The sequence below is a fragment of the Camelina sativa genome, chromosome 2 (assembly GCF_000633955.1).
Source record: "Camelina sativa cultivar DH55 chromosome 2, Cs, whole genome shotgun sequence".
Classification (NCBI taxonomy): Eukaryota; Viridiplantae; Streptophyta; class Magnoliopsida; order Brassicales; family Brassicaceae; genus Camelina; species Camelina sativa.
The window spans coordinates 23851563-23864532 of NC_025686.1; the positions used below are offsets into that span (position 1 = coordinate 23851563).

The 12970-nt window shown below is 35.7% G+C and overlaps 2 protein-coding genes across 2 annotated transcripts; one reads left to right on the top strand and one right to left on the bottom strand.

Moving 5' to 3' along the window:
* On the top strand, nt 4190–8073 carry LOC104734766 (protein SUPPRESSOR OF MAX2 1-like). Its single transcript, XM_010454413.2, has 4 exons — nt 4190–5687; nt 5786–5999; nt 6099–6398; nt 6496–8073. Exons 1-4 carry the CDS (start codon nt 4510–4512, stop codon nt 7777–7779), a joined length of 2976 nt encoding a protein of 991 aa, XP_010452715.1. The 5' UTR covers nt 4190–4509; the 3' UTR covers nt 7780–8073.
* On the bottom strand, nt 10826–12608 carry LOC104734778 (B3 domain-containing protein At5g57720-like). The gene is made up of 4 exons (XM_010454423.2): nt 12525–12608; nt 11509–12022; nt 11303–11421; nt 10826–11195 (listed from the first exon to the last, which is right to left on the bottom strand). The coding sequence occupies exons 1-4, from the start codon at nt 12600–12602 to the stop codon at nt 10956–10958; spliced, it is 951 nt and encodes a 316-aa protein (XP_010452725.1). The 5' UTR covers nt 12603–12608; the 3' UTR covers nt 10826–10955.

A 12970-nucleotide genomic window follows, 5' to 3' on the forward strand; every position in this document is an offset into this window, starting at 1 on the left:
TTTCTTCTTTACTTTATTTTCCTTTCTCATCATTTCATTCTTCCATTCATCTATCATTCAGACTTTGTGAGAAAGCGAGAAAGTCTAAGTAAAAGCTTTCATCTTTTTGATCAAATCCATCATCTTTACTTTCTCAATGCGCACCGACAACGTTTTTGACTTCAAATACAAAAGTAGAACTCGTGTGTGAAAAGCAAGATTCTTTCTTTCTTTCTGATATAATGTTTATATTACACACACATGTATATCTAGTTTGTAATCATAATATCCAGATATTGCTTCCGAAAGAATCATATACGCATAAATTAAACAACATGTTTCTTTTCTAATTCCAAAAGATACATACACAAAAAAAAAAAACCCTATGTTATTATGGAGTAATTTAATTATAAACATGATCAATGCCACTTAACATGTCTCATGCTGTCATGCAATAAAATATATGCACACGTATGGAAATTCCATAAAATTAGAAAACCTTTTTTTCAAAGTTGTAGCGTGCATAAAAGGTTTGTTTGACTTTGTTTCTTGTTTAAAGAAATGAAATTGGAAACAAAAAGCCTTTTTCACATCGTAATGAACCGAGAACGATAAAGTAAAACTTATAATTTGATGCTAATAATTAGGAAAAAAGGTGATTGTCGAAGAAGCAATATCACGCGTTGGCCTTTTTCACCCGCACCACCAATCTCATCTTCACTTCTTTTCATAACGATTAAAATACTTTTAACATACTAGTTTACGAGATAAGAATCACCAGAATCATTGCATCTTGGTGTAGCTGATGCATTTTTTCTTTTCTTTCATAAAAGTATGTTTTTTTACAATGTTTTTACGTATATGTAAAAAAATATGACTGAACTGAACAGTTACATACTAATAAATATGTTAAGTCTATAAGGTTAATCTAATTTTTAACATTTTGATATAGAAAAGATTTCAAAACTTTCGAGATAACAATATATAAATAAATAAGTAGTTATGTCGAGGAGAAGAAAATGCGTAAAGGGAAAGGGAAGAGAGAGCATGCGTTGCCAAAAGGGGACATCATAATTTTCGTGGCCTTTTAAGGTATTTTATTAATTAATTATCCCATTAATTAAAGTGTTTCTTGATTAATTTATTAGCTTACCGAAAAGTAGATTTATTTTTCTATTATTATTAACAAATGCTCACCAAAAGTAGTAATTTTTTATTATTAGTAACGTAACTCCGTAAGATATCAAAAAGTAGTACTAATACATGTACACAATATAAATCAAAACTATCAAGTGTAGTATGATAAAATTAATATTGTTATACAGAGTAAATATAATATTGATATCGACGTGTACTTTTAGCTTAGCAGACGATCATTTGATTTGAGTGAATCTCACATATTACGTATACGACTATTTTAATTTACTTATGTCAACCACGTATAATACGACTTTAGTTTAGGGTAACAACAGAGAAGCTCACATCTAAAAGGTAGAAGAAACACGTTTATTATTGAACACACACATCTAAAAGCCAACATTACGAAATTCTACATTATATACTCGAATTATATAGAGCGATTAAAACAAATCTTTAGATTTTGTGGAAAACCCAAGAAATGAGGTTTAAGCATGGAAATAAAAGCTAGTAATAATAAAAACATAGTTAGAACTTAGTAGTAATTAGTAAATAGTCTTATTGTTTTTTCTTTTCTTTTCGACGGATAGAAGAAAGTAATACTAGTTTTAAGCTTTTACTCGAAAGAAAATAATGAGAGTCACGACAGCTTTTTATTTTTATTGAGCACACGAGAAAACATAGATAATCATATAGTTACTTTACTATCTCGCATCCTAACCAAGATAATCATATACTCTGTCTCACAAAGATTGATGTTTTGGGATATTTTTTTGTCCCACAAAAATTGATGTTTTGTAGATTTTAAGAAGTAATCATTGAAAATATTTAAATTTTTGAATTGCTATTGGTTTATTTTTTCTCTCTCTACCAAAAAGTAATTATAAATTAATTTACAAATAAAAACTAAAATTTTTCTTAAAATGTGTGAAAATGTCAAAACATCAATCTTTGTGAGACAGGGGGAGTAAATACATAGGAAACAAATTAAGGGAACCTTTTTAAAAGATACAAATGCACTGAGTTGAGCAGATATATCTTTCTTTTGCTATAATGTCTAACTTATTCCAAAATAAAAAACATTTATCGCAAAAACCATAAACTAACCATCCATTTTAATGTCATCAAATTGCATAAACATTTAATCACAAGATATAAATCTTAATCCTAAATTCTTAATTCCTAACTACCATTTTATATCTTGATCACATACTTTGTACCGTTTGACAGTTCATACATCATCGTCAAACTTTATCTAGACTTTTTTTCGCCGTACGGCATCAAATGCTGGCTCGAAGGCTAGGTTGCAAGAAGTGAAAGGAAAAAAAAAGAGAAGAAAAACCTTCAAAACGTGTTATCTCGGCAAATCAAAAGTTACAGTATATGCTGACTCTGTTAAATTACCTCATCAAAATTCAAAACCAGTTTTTTCCGTTCTACATACTTTTGAACAAAGTAAAGGTAGTCAACGCTTAGTTAAAACTTAAAAGTGTTGATAGATATAGCCAATATAAACCAACTTAAAGTTTTATATGATGACTCGAGTAAACGCATATAATATCACGTCTACTATTAAAACGCGTTATTGACTTTAATTTTGTATCTTTTTTATAACGACACTTTATTTTTGTTTGATGTCCTTACAAAATAGTACTAACTGCAGATCCAAAAACTTTCTATACAATACAAAGTATCTACCCTTATAAATTATAGTCCTCCTATGAATTATGCCATCTTTGTTGTTTTCTACTAATCGAAACGATTCTAAACCAAAAGACCACACATACTTTTCCAAAACCTATTAAAAACCATATCCTTTCCCATTTAAAACGTCTTGATATTATATTTATTTACATACTTCCCACATACGAAGTGTTCTTTAAAGTGTGTAAACCATATGTGATATATCACGTGAATTGAATTGCCATGGACATCTCATGACATGAACACAGGTACCTGCTTTAGACTCATGTAAAAAATACAGGTTTCCTTCTTATTTACGTTTGAATTTTGTTTCTAATAGTAGTAGTACATATCACGAAGAAAATGTTGAATTCTAAAAAAAGTTGACATTTAACAAGAAAAGTGGGTTAAAGACTTAAAGCCATGCTTCGAGATACGACTTTCATTTTTATTCAGTTTGATTAGACAACTTTATCTTTTTTCGTCTCACAAATTTGTTTGTTAATGACTTTTTTCAAACAACAAAAGTGGACATAAAATGTTATAATTAGAATCTCTTATATATAAACTGGCAAGATATAATAAATAATACAGTATATAGAGTGGAACTAGAATAAACAACGGTTGTAGAGTTAAGTCAAAAATCTAAACTAATCTAATGAAAATGAAAAAGTTACTTTTTCAATATATAAACGAATTTAATGCTTAAACCTTTTTAAATTCTTAAAAACAAAGCTATGCCTAGCTAGACTCACAATTACATTTTACAGACCGATCCAATGACTATAATAGCTCTAATAAAGATTTTTTTTTTTGGTAATTGTCACAATTAAAGAAAAATCAGTCTCCCGTAAAGTATTCGAAAATTAATGGTACTATAATACTTTGTTTAGCTTAGCTATGTATGTAGCTTGTACTCCAGACCAAACCTGTACTAGTAGTTCTTCTGATGGCTCAAACTTAAAAAAACTTAACCGCTAATAAATGAAACAAAAATCAATAGTAAAAAAAGTTCAATATAAACACACATCCATAGTTATTATTACTGTTACTTACATTTATTATAACTCTCATAAAATGTAAAGATGCAGAGATACGCGTAACAGTCCCTTTTTACAATTAAAAAGAGCAAAAGCAAGAGAGAGAGAGAGAAGTATCATTCACTTCTTCTACTACTCTCACCTTTTCTCTTTGAATTTTTTTCTTCACTCTGCAACTTTCTTTCCCCCACAAACACCTTTCTATATTTACTTTTTTATTTTTATCTTCAATTTAAATTTAATATTTTCTAAAAAGCCATTTTTTGTGATCCATTTGATATCCCAATTTGTCTACTACTTCTCCCAATAATAATAATAATAATTTTTAAATCAGGAAAAAAAAAGACTAGACCTTTTTTTTTCCTCATTGTCTTATAAAACCAATCTAAAAGCCTTTTCATTTTTTTGTTGGCCGGTGGGATATTCTTTAAATCAGTTCTAGCCAAATCCCTATTCATTCCATTGTTATAATCCTCCCCCGATCGGCAAAACAACTTCAGTTTCACAAAACTTGTCTGAATAATTGAGAGAGAACACCCAACTTCAAAAGATTCGATTTTTTCTCATTACTCTTATTAAAAGATTCGATTTTTATACACATTTTTTTAATCCCCACATATAATTGAAGAAAGAGAGAGAAAGAGAGATAGAGCACACAAAAAGTGGAGATATGAGAGCTGGTTTAAGTACGATTCAACAGACTCTGACGCCGGAGGCTGCCACCGTTTTAAACCAATCTATCTCCGAAGCGGCGCGTCGTAACCACGGCCAAACCACTCCTCTCCACGTCGCTACAACTCTTTTAGCTTCCCCTGCTGGCTTTCTCCGACGAGCTTGTATCCGATCTCACCCCAATTCTTCTCACCCTTTACAGTGCAGAGCCTTAGAGCTCTGTTTCAGCGTCGCCTTAGAGCGTCTCCCTACAGCTACAGCCACTCCTCCTAATAATAATGATCCACCCATCTCAAACGCGCTTATGGCGGCGCTTAAACGAGCTCAAGCTCATCAACGCCGCGGGTGTCCTGAACAGCAGCAGCAGCCTTTGTTGGCTGTTAAAGTCGAGCTTGAACAGCTCATCATCTCGATTTTGGATGATCCGAGTGTGAGTCGGGTTATGAGAGAAGCTAGCTTCTCTAGTCCGGCGGTTAAAGCTACAATTGAACAGTCGTTGAACAATTCTACTCCGACTCCGGTTCCTTCTGTCGGGTTGAATTTTAGACCCGGTGGAGGAGGAGGTGGAGCTCCGATAACCCGGAATTCTTATCTTAACCCACGGTTACAGCAGAGCGCTGCTACGTCGGCGGTTGTTAATAAGAACGATGACGTGGACCGGGTTATGGATATATTGGGTCGGGCGAAGAAGAAAAACCCGGTTTTGGTTGGGGATTCGGAGCCGGGTCGGGTGATTCGTGAGATCTTTAAGAAAATTGAAGTCGGAGAAGTTGGGAATTTAGCGGTGAAGAACTCAGAGGTGGTTCATTTAGAAGAGATCAGTTCGGATAAGGCTTTGAGAATTAGGGAGTTAGATGGGTTGCTTGAGACTCGTTTAAAGAACTCTGATCCTGGCGGTGGTGGTGTGATTCTCGATCTTGGAGACTTGAAATGGCTTGTGGAGCAGCCGAGCTCAACGCAACCGCCGGTTACGGTTGCGGTGGAGGTTGGGAGGACTGCGGTGGCGGAGCTAAGGAGGCTTTTGGAGAAGTTTGAAGGAAGACTTTGGTTTATTGGAACAGCTACGTGTGAGACTTATCTAAGGTGTCAAGTTTATCATCCTTCAATGGAAACTGATTGGGATCTTCAAGCTGTGTCTGCTGCAGCTAAAGCTCCGGTCTCTGGTGTTTTCCCGAGGTGGGTTTTGTTAAAGTTTTGATTTTGGTTAAGAAAAATCTCAGCTTTTTTTTTCTTTGTGAATTTTTCTCAGTGTGAGTGATGTTTTTTTGATTCAGGCTTGCGAATAATTTGGAATCATTCACGCCGTTGAAGAGCTTTGTGCCTGCGAATAGAACATTGAAGTGTTGTCCACAGTGTTTGCAGAGTTACGAGCGAGAACTCGCTGAGATTGATTCAGTGTCTTCTCCAGAGGTTGTTAAATCAGAGGTAGCTCAGCAGAAACAGTTGCCACAGTGGCTGTTGAAAGCTAAACCAGTTGATCGTTTACCGGTGAGTTCTTGTTTTCTGAATCTTCTCTTTGACAATAGCAATGAGCTTTACGATTACAGTTCATAGTTTGATCAGGTTTTGAATTTGGTTTTGTTGCAGCAAGCAAAGATTGAAGAAGTGCAGAAGAAATGGAATGATGCTTGTGTGCGTCTTCATCCTAGCTTTCATAACAAGAACGAGAGGATTGTTCCGATTCCGGTTCCTATAACGTTGTCGACAAGCTCTTATGGTCCTAATATGCTTCTTCGTCAGCCGTTACAGCCTAAGTTACATCCCAATAGAGAGTTGCGTGAGAGGGTGCAGTTGAAACCTATGAGCTCTTTGGTGACTGAGCAGGCTAAGAAGAAGAGTCCTCCTGGGAGCCCGGTTCAGACAGATCTTGTTCTTGGACGAGCAGAGGTATGTCGATTTGAATATTCCTTATACTCTGATGGAAGTGTTTGTGGATCGAAATTACAAAACCTGACGTTGAATACTTGCGTTTTGCGTATTTCAGGATTCAGAGAAAGCTGGAGATGTGCAAGTGAGAGATTTTCTCGGCTGCATATCTTCTGAATCAGTGCAGAACAACAATAAGATCAGTGTTTTGCCTAAGGAGAATCTTGGGAATTCGTTAGACATTGATTTATTCAAGAAGCTCTTGAAAGGAATGACCGAGAAAGTGTGGTGGCAGAACGATGCAGCAGCTGCGGTGGCTGCAACAGTTAGTCAATGCAAGCTAGGGAACGGGAAACGACGTGGTGTTTTATCGAAGGGAGATGTCTGGTTACTGTTTTCAGGACCTGATAGAGTTGGGAAGAGGAAAATGGCGTCGTCTCTGTCTTCCCTTGTGTACGGGACGAATCCAACTATGATTCAGCTCGGCTCGAGACAGGATGCTGGAGATGGAAACCCTAGTTTCCGTGGCAAAACCGCGTTGGATAAGATTGCGGAAACTGTGAAGAGGAGTCCGTTTTCTGTTATCTTGCTTGAAGATATTGACGAGGCGGATATGTTGGTGCGTGGTAGCATAAAACAGGCTATGGATAGAGGCAGGATTCGTGACTCGCACGGCCGTGAGATCAGTTTAGGTAACGTGATCTTTGTTATGACAGCGAGCTGGCATTTCGCATCAGAGACGAAAACGTCGTTCCTAGACAATGAAGCAAAGCTAAGGGACTTGGCGAGTGAAAGCTGGCGTTTGAGGTTGTGCATGCGGGAGAAGTTTGGGAAACGACGAGCGAGTTGGCTGTGTAACGACGAGGAGAGGGTGACGAAACCGAAGAAAGAACATGGTTCGGGTTTATCTTTCGATTTGAACCAAGCTGCTGATACGGATGATGGTTCTCATAATACAAGCGATCTAACAACAGATAATGATCAAGAAGAGCAAGGCTTTAGTGGGAAACTGTCGCTGCAGTGCGTTCCATTTGCGTTCCATGATTTGGTCAGCCGTGTAGACGATGCGGTAGCATTTCGAGCGGTTGATTTCGGAGCTGTGAGACGGAGAATCACAGAAACATTATCTGAGAGATTCGCTACAACCGTGGGCGAATCATTATCGATAGAAGTCGAAGACGAGGCGCTTCAGAGAATCTTGAGCGGAGTGTGGTTAGGCCATACAGAGCTAGAGGAATGGATCGAAAAGGCGATTGTTCCGGTCCTGAGCCAGCTCAAGGCTAGAGTGTCGTCTTCTGGTACTTACGGTGACCGTACAGTAGCTCGGCTGGAGCTAGATGAAGATTCTAGTGAACGTAACAACGGTGATTTACTGCCGACAAGTATTACATTGGCAGTATAAATGAGTTTTTGCTGTTGCATTGGACTGTGAAAGGACAGGGATGTAAATATGTCTCAACTGGTTTTGGCGGGTGGGAAAAAGGGGAACAGTTAGGGGTAAAAACAGTAAAAAAAAGAAAGAAAGAAAGAAAGGTGTTTATAGTTCTTTTTTGTTTTTTTACTCCACAGTCTTAGTTTTGTTTTATCTTATGTTTATGTACGGTAAAAGGGAGGGGTGATTTATGTAGCAATTATAGATATATTTATTTGATAGATAAATAATGAAAGATTAATAAAGTTTAAAAGTATTTATTTTTTTTTCTTTCTCAGTTACAAAATTAATCTAAAGAAGTAGTAAAAGATAGATACGTGAAACAATTGCATTTTCATTAGTCGTCGTTTATGTCAAGGGGACCATTTGAATTTCTCGATTTAAGAAGTATGTAAAAAACTGTAATTGCTTAGATTATTCTTGCATCTCTACCTATACAAAACGGAAAAATGTAAGAGAAAAAAGACAAAAAATGGAAAGAAAAAGGCAAAGAAAAAGTTTCCAAAAACAGAAAGATAACACACTTGAAAAGTTGAAAAAGATACCAAACTATATACTACTATTAAATTAAAAACAAAGTTTTTGGTTCACTGAATGGTGAACATTGCATGTGTGTCGTCATTTAATTATATACTATATATATCTTCAATTATTATTGTTGCATTTTTGACCTTTTCCTCAAAAACTCTTTTTCTCTTTTTTGTTAATTCTAATAAATTAATGGGAATATGCAGTAGATAGCATAAAAATCAGACTTAACTAAGAAACTACCACATTTACTACTGTAGATGTCAAGAGGGAGTGATGTAATTACCTTGTTGGCCTTCCGTAGGTGAGTACCCTATAGGGACATTTACTATAGGGAGCTATCATTAGTTTTTTGAATTACAGATTTTGTATAACTAAAGAGATGGGATAATTCACTAACGCAATAATTTACGACCACATATTTATTCGGTGTTAACAGTAAACCTGTGTCCTCTCTCTTCCATGGCAATTATTACAATTATGCTCATTATCATCTACGTTCATTTTTTTCTTTTTAAATCCTCACCATCACCAAATACATAAGCAAACGACATTGTTTTGAAGTTTGGTAAACCTAACATTTGGGCCAAAAGAACTGTTCTCTCCTTCACCCACCGTATATGCATCATCTCCGACCAAAATCATACTGCTAATGAGTTATTGTAACACACGCTATCCTTTTATCTTTCACGTTGTTTTTATTTAAACTGTGCTATGTTTGTAAAACCATATGATTTTTAAAAAAATGATTGTTATTTAAACCAAGTTTTTGGTAAGAGTTACCATGCAATCCCTCATCACTACTTTGAGTCTTCCACCACCATTGCTTCCACCGAAACCACCATCACTGCTTCATTTGAATCTTCCACCACCAACAATACATGTCTACGAAAAAAGCCTCCAAATGAACGTGTACTTTGCTTCCATACGTGTCTTATAGAAAATATGATGTGATGCAATGCACCGTTTCTATATCTCCGTCGTCGATACACTGCCCGTTACAGAGGCGCCTTTAGTAGATGGATCACGCATAGTCGAGGTGAACTAAAAACATTGATATGCATAAAAGAAAACATGCTTTCGAGAGAAATAGCATGGAACTAATGACGTTACAAACGTACATCGGGGTTTTTGAAAAAAACATGATATATAGTGATATTGCCAGAACCCACTAACTAACCAACATGAGTTTTCCTAATATTACAAATCCATCATTGCCTACTGTTGTAATTGTCCCCTACATAGTCCACCCTGTTGTCGGTTTTGTAAATTACCCGTGTATTTGTTGAGGGCAATTTTGTCAACTTCATCGTACGGAAAGTGGTAGTTACCAAAGATTTTTGACGTTGTGGTATTTCCTTTATTTGTAGGTAAAATTGTGCTATCCACTAATAAAACCCTAAATTAATACTCGCTAGTAGTATTAAATTAATACTTTATCCTTTAGACCTTACCTGTTACAACTACAAAAAGGTATGACGCAAAAAAGTCTCAGAGATTTTATATACTTTTTTATTAAAATATAGTATGATCTAACGTACATATATATGGTTGTTAATTGTTTGTTTGCGTCGAGATAAAGGTGAAAAAGACTGTTGTATTGTGATTAGTACTACTTTAATTATTAGAGTGGTTAGATAATCATAATACTACTAAACAGAACCTTTTTCCTTATTCTGCTGTCTCCTCCTTTTTTTTTTTGTTTGTCTCCTCCTTTTGATTTACTTTTTAGTCTAAAATTGACTTTGACCGAATACAAATTTATTAGATTGTACAATTTAAACTTTGATCGATTAGGGTAGATTTGGATTTATCGAATGCATGAGATTGTTGAGATTATTAAATATTGTATGCTCAATAAATGTTGAGAGAGATGGCAACTTGTAAGAAAATGTGGAGGATTGGCTATTTAATTTAAATTGACGTGTTTGATTTGGACAACTCAACTTCTTGTATAGAAGAAGAGTAAGGTGTCTTCTAGTTCAAACCACTTGTACAGTTACACTTGGGGATAATCCAAGGGCACCAATCTTATATATTTTTTTTTAAAAGAATTGATAAGATTTGGTAATATTGATGTACAAAATACATAAGATGGTGAAACTATTTATACATGTTAACATAAATTTCACTTTATTACCAACTTTGTTGCCTGCAACTCATGGGTTCAAATCCAAAGGCATAATTGAGGAAAAAGCTAACCATTAAATTATGGAAAAATGGGCCTGGAGATAGCCCAACAAATAAACCAAGGAGGAGTTTGTAAATTTATGTTTAAGTGTAGACTAGAGAGTGTCATCTTATTTGGCAACCTTACTCTATTTCGAAATGAAGTTTAGTTTGGAGTCAATTGTAATAAGATCTGTTTCTAAATTATCTTTGAATCGTCTGGAGTCAAAGACCATAACCATCAGTTCTATTAAACATGCAACATAACTTTAAAATTAAAAGACCATAACCATCAGTTCTATTAAACATGCAACACAACTTCAAAAGCTAACTATAAATCCGAGAGATAAAAGAACAAGATCACAAGTTCACAACTTCAACAAGAGCCTAGAGAGGCTAGAGACAAACGTTTTCATCATGTCCATAAAACGATAATTAAACTTCACTTCTCAGTTCTTCACGAAGTGCACTTTGACGGTGCGAACAACACCTCCTTCACGCAGAATCTCACATATGATTATGTCTCCCGGCTTTGTTTTGTTCCTGTTGTACATTTCGTCCCACTTGTGTACCACAACACGATCTTTCCATTTCCCAACCTTTCTCTTTAACAACCCGAAATTATCGACGAGATTGATTGTGTTCCCAAACTTCAAGTTATAGTCTTTTATTGCTTGCATAGAAATTACCTACGATCAACCAAACATTAAACAAATCTCATTATAATTAGTAAGTAGATAGTTAAATGTTGTCACACAAGAAAGATCTTAAAAGAGTACTCAAATAAAGCTTTTACCAAGACACGCCTTGAACACGATGAAGTTGAAATGAAGAACGGGTTTTTGGGATTTTCAAGATACGTTTGCACCTTAACAGAATCATCAATGGAATCAGCACGTTTCTTTCTCACCCTTACTGCTCAAGATCACTCAAAAAAAAATGTATTGTTAGAATCAATACATTTTGATGAAAAAGAAAAAATGTTAGACAAGTTTGCTTTACCTTTCTTGGAACAGCTTCCACTAGCTTTGTTAACTACACAAGTCGCTGTATCTTCATCATCATCATCACCATCATCATCATCTTCATCATCTTCATCATCATCTTCATTATCACCATTAATATCGTCGCTGCTTCCCAGAGAAAGAGAAACGATCGAGTTCTCATGGCTATCTCCTTCTTCCATATGATGGTCACGGCCATCACCATCACCAACTGTCTCATCCTCATCATCTGATATTTCTTGTATCTTGATGGGACAGCTTGGCTCCAGAGGAAGGCCATCCCGGTGGATGCGAACCCAAAAGCTCCGAGAACCATCATAAGTGAACAAGAGGAAGTCTCTGTCAATGAGACCATTGTCTCTAACAAACTTTTCCCATCCTTCTTGGAAACTAATAGTCTCCTCTTGGCTTATCGTCCATCTGACAGTCCAAAAGTTTCCTTCGGCCCTTTTGAGAACAGCGAGCTGAGGAAGAGGGTTTGGATAGTACTGTTTGTAGCCTCTTGGGATTACCTACAAAAAGACAGTAACATATAGGTAGGTGAAACATTCCACTAAGTGACAACGAGACATCAAGAACAGAGGAATCAGATTTGGAGTTGAACATAGCAAAACCCTAAGAGATCAGGAACAAGACGAAACCCTAGGAAACAGGACCAGACATTAAGAAATCAAGAACAGAACCAAACTCTAATAGTCAGAAACAGATGAATCCAGGAAGATCTAGTCTAGAGTACATGAATCAAACTAACAGTTAGATAAAACAGAGGATTCAAACTAAAAAGCCAAGCAGAAACAGAGCTGAGAGACAGAGTAAAGGAATAAAAATGTCAAGTTGTACAGTTTTTTGTTGTCATTTTAACTTCTACTAACACGTAGCATGAACACAAACTACATAAACAAACCATTCAAGCGTAATCTTATATATATCATTCTACAACCTAGCAAGACATGTGATTTGGAGAAGATAAACAGAGAGAGAGAGAGAGAGAGAGAAGGAGATGGTGTAACTTACCAAACGTTGAGAATGTTCATGGGAGTTGAAGATCTTGAGGAAATCTGGAAATGGAGGAAACCCAGTTTCTAACGCCATCTTCTTTTGTCTTTTGCTTTGAGTCTGAATTCTACAATTGAAGAAGCTGTGTGGAGTTATATAGAACCTCTTCAACATGTATTAAGTGTGTGAGAGAGTCTTTTGAGTGTGTGAGTGTGTGGGGAAAAGGGCCATTTCATACCTGTACATTCCCCAAAAGTGCGAATTTCTTCCTGTACAATTATGTAGTGCTAATTTAGACATGTACTCTAATAAAATTCAAAATCCATACCTGTACTTTTAAAATTGAGCCAATTTCATAGTCCACGTTCACGGATTTAAGTCAACCGTTAGAGATGCTGAGTCAGATTCCACGAGTGTAATGACGTGTCATCGAGTTCCTGAAACGACGTCGTTTTGTTTATGTT

What these genes read in the sequence shown, in the direction of transcription:
- LOC104734766 (XM_010454413.2), top strand. Translation starts at nt 4,510, where the DNA reads ATGAGAGCTGGTTTAAGTACGATTCAACAGACTCTGACGCCGGAGGCT. An exon ending in GTCTCTGGTGTTTTCCCGAG is followed by an intron (nt 5,688 to 5,785) that starts GTGGGTTTTGTT and finishes TTTTTGATTCAG; the next exon opens with GCTTGCGAATAATTTGGAAT. An exon ending in AACCAGTTGATCGTTTACCG is followed by an intron (nt 6,000 to 6,098) that starts GTGAGTTCTTGT and finishes GTTTTGTTGCAG; the next exon opens with CAAGCAAAGATTGAAGAAGT.
- LOC104734778 (XM_010454423.2), bottom strand. Translation starts at nt 12,602, where the DNA reads ATGGCGTTAGAAACTGGGTTTCCTCCATTTCCAGATTTCCTCAAGATC. An exon ending in ATGAACATTCTCAACGTTTG is followed by an intron (nt 12,023 to 12,524) that starts GTAAGTTACACC and finishes GTCTTTTTGTAG; the next exon opens with GTAATCCCAAGAGGCTACAA. An exon ending in CGTGTTCAAGGCGTGTCTTG is followed by an intron (nt 11,196 to 11,302) that starts GTAAAAGCTTTA and finishes GGTTGATCGTAG; the next exon opens with GTAATTTCTATGCAAGCAAT.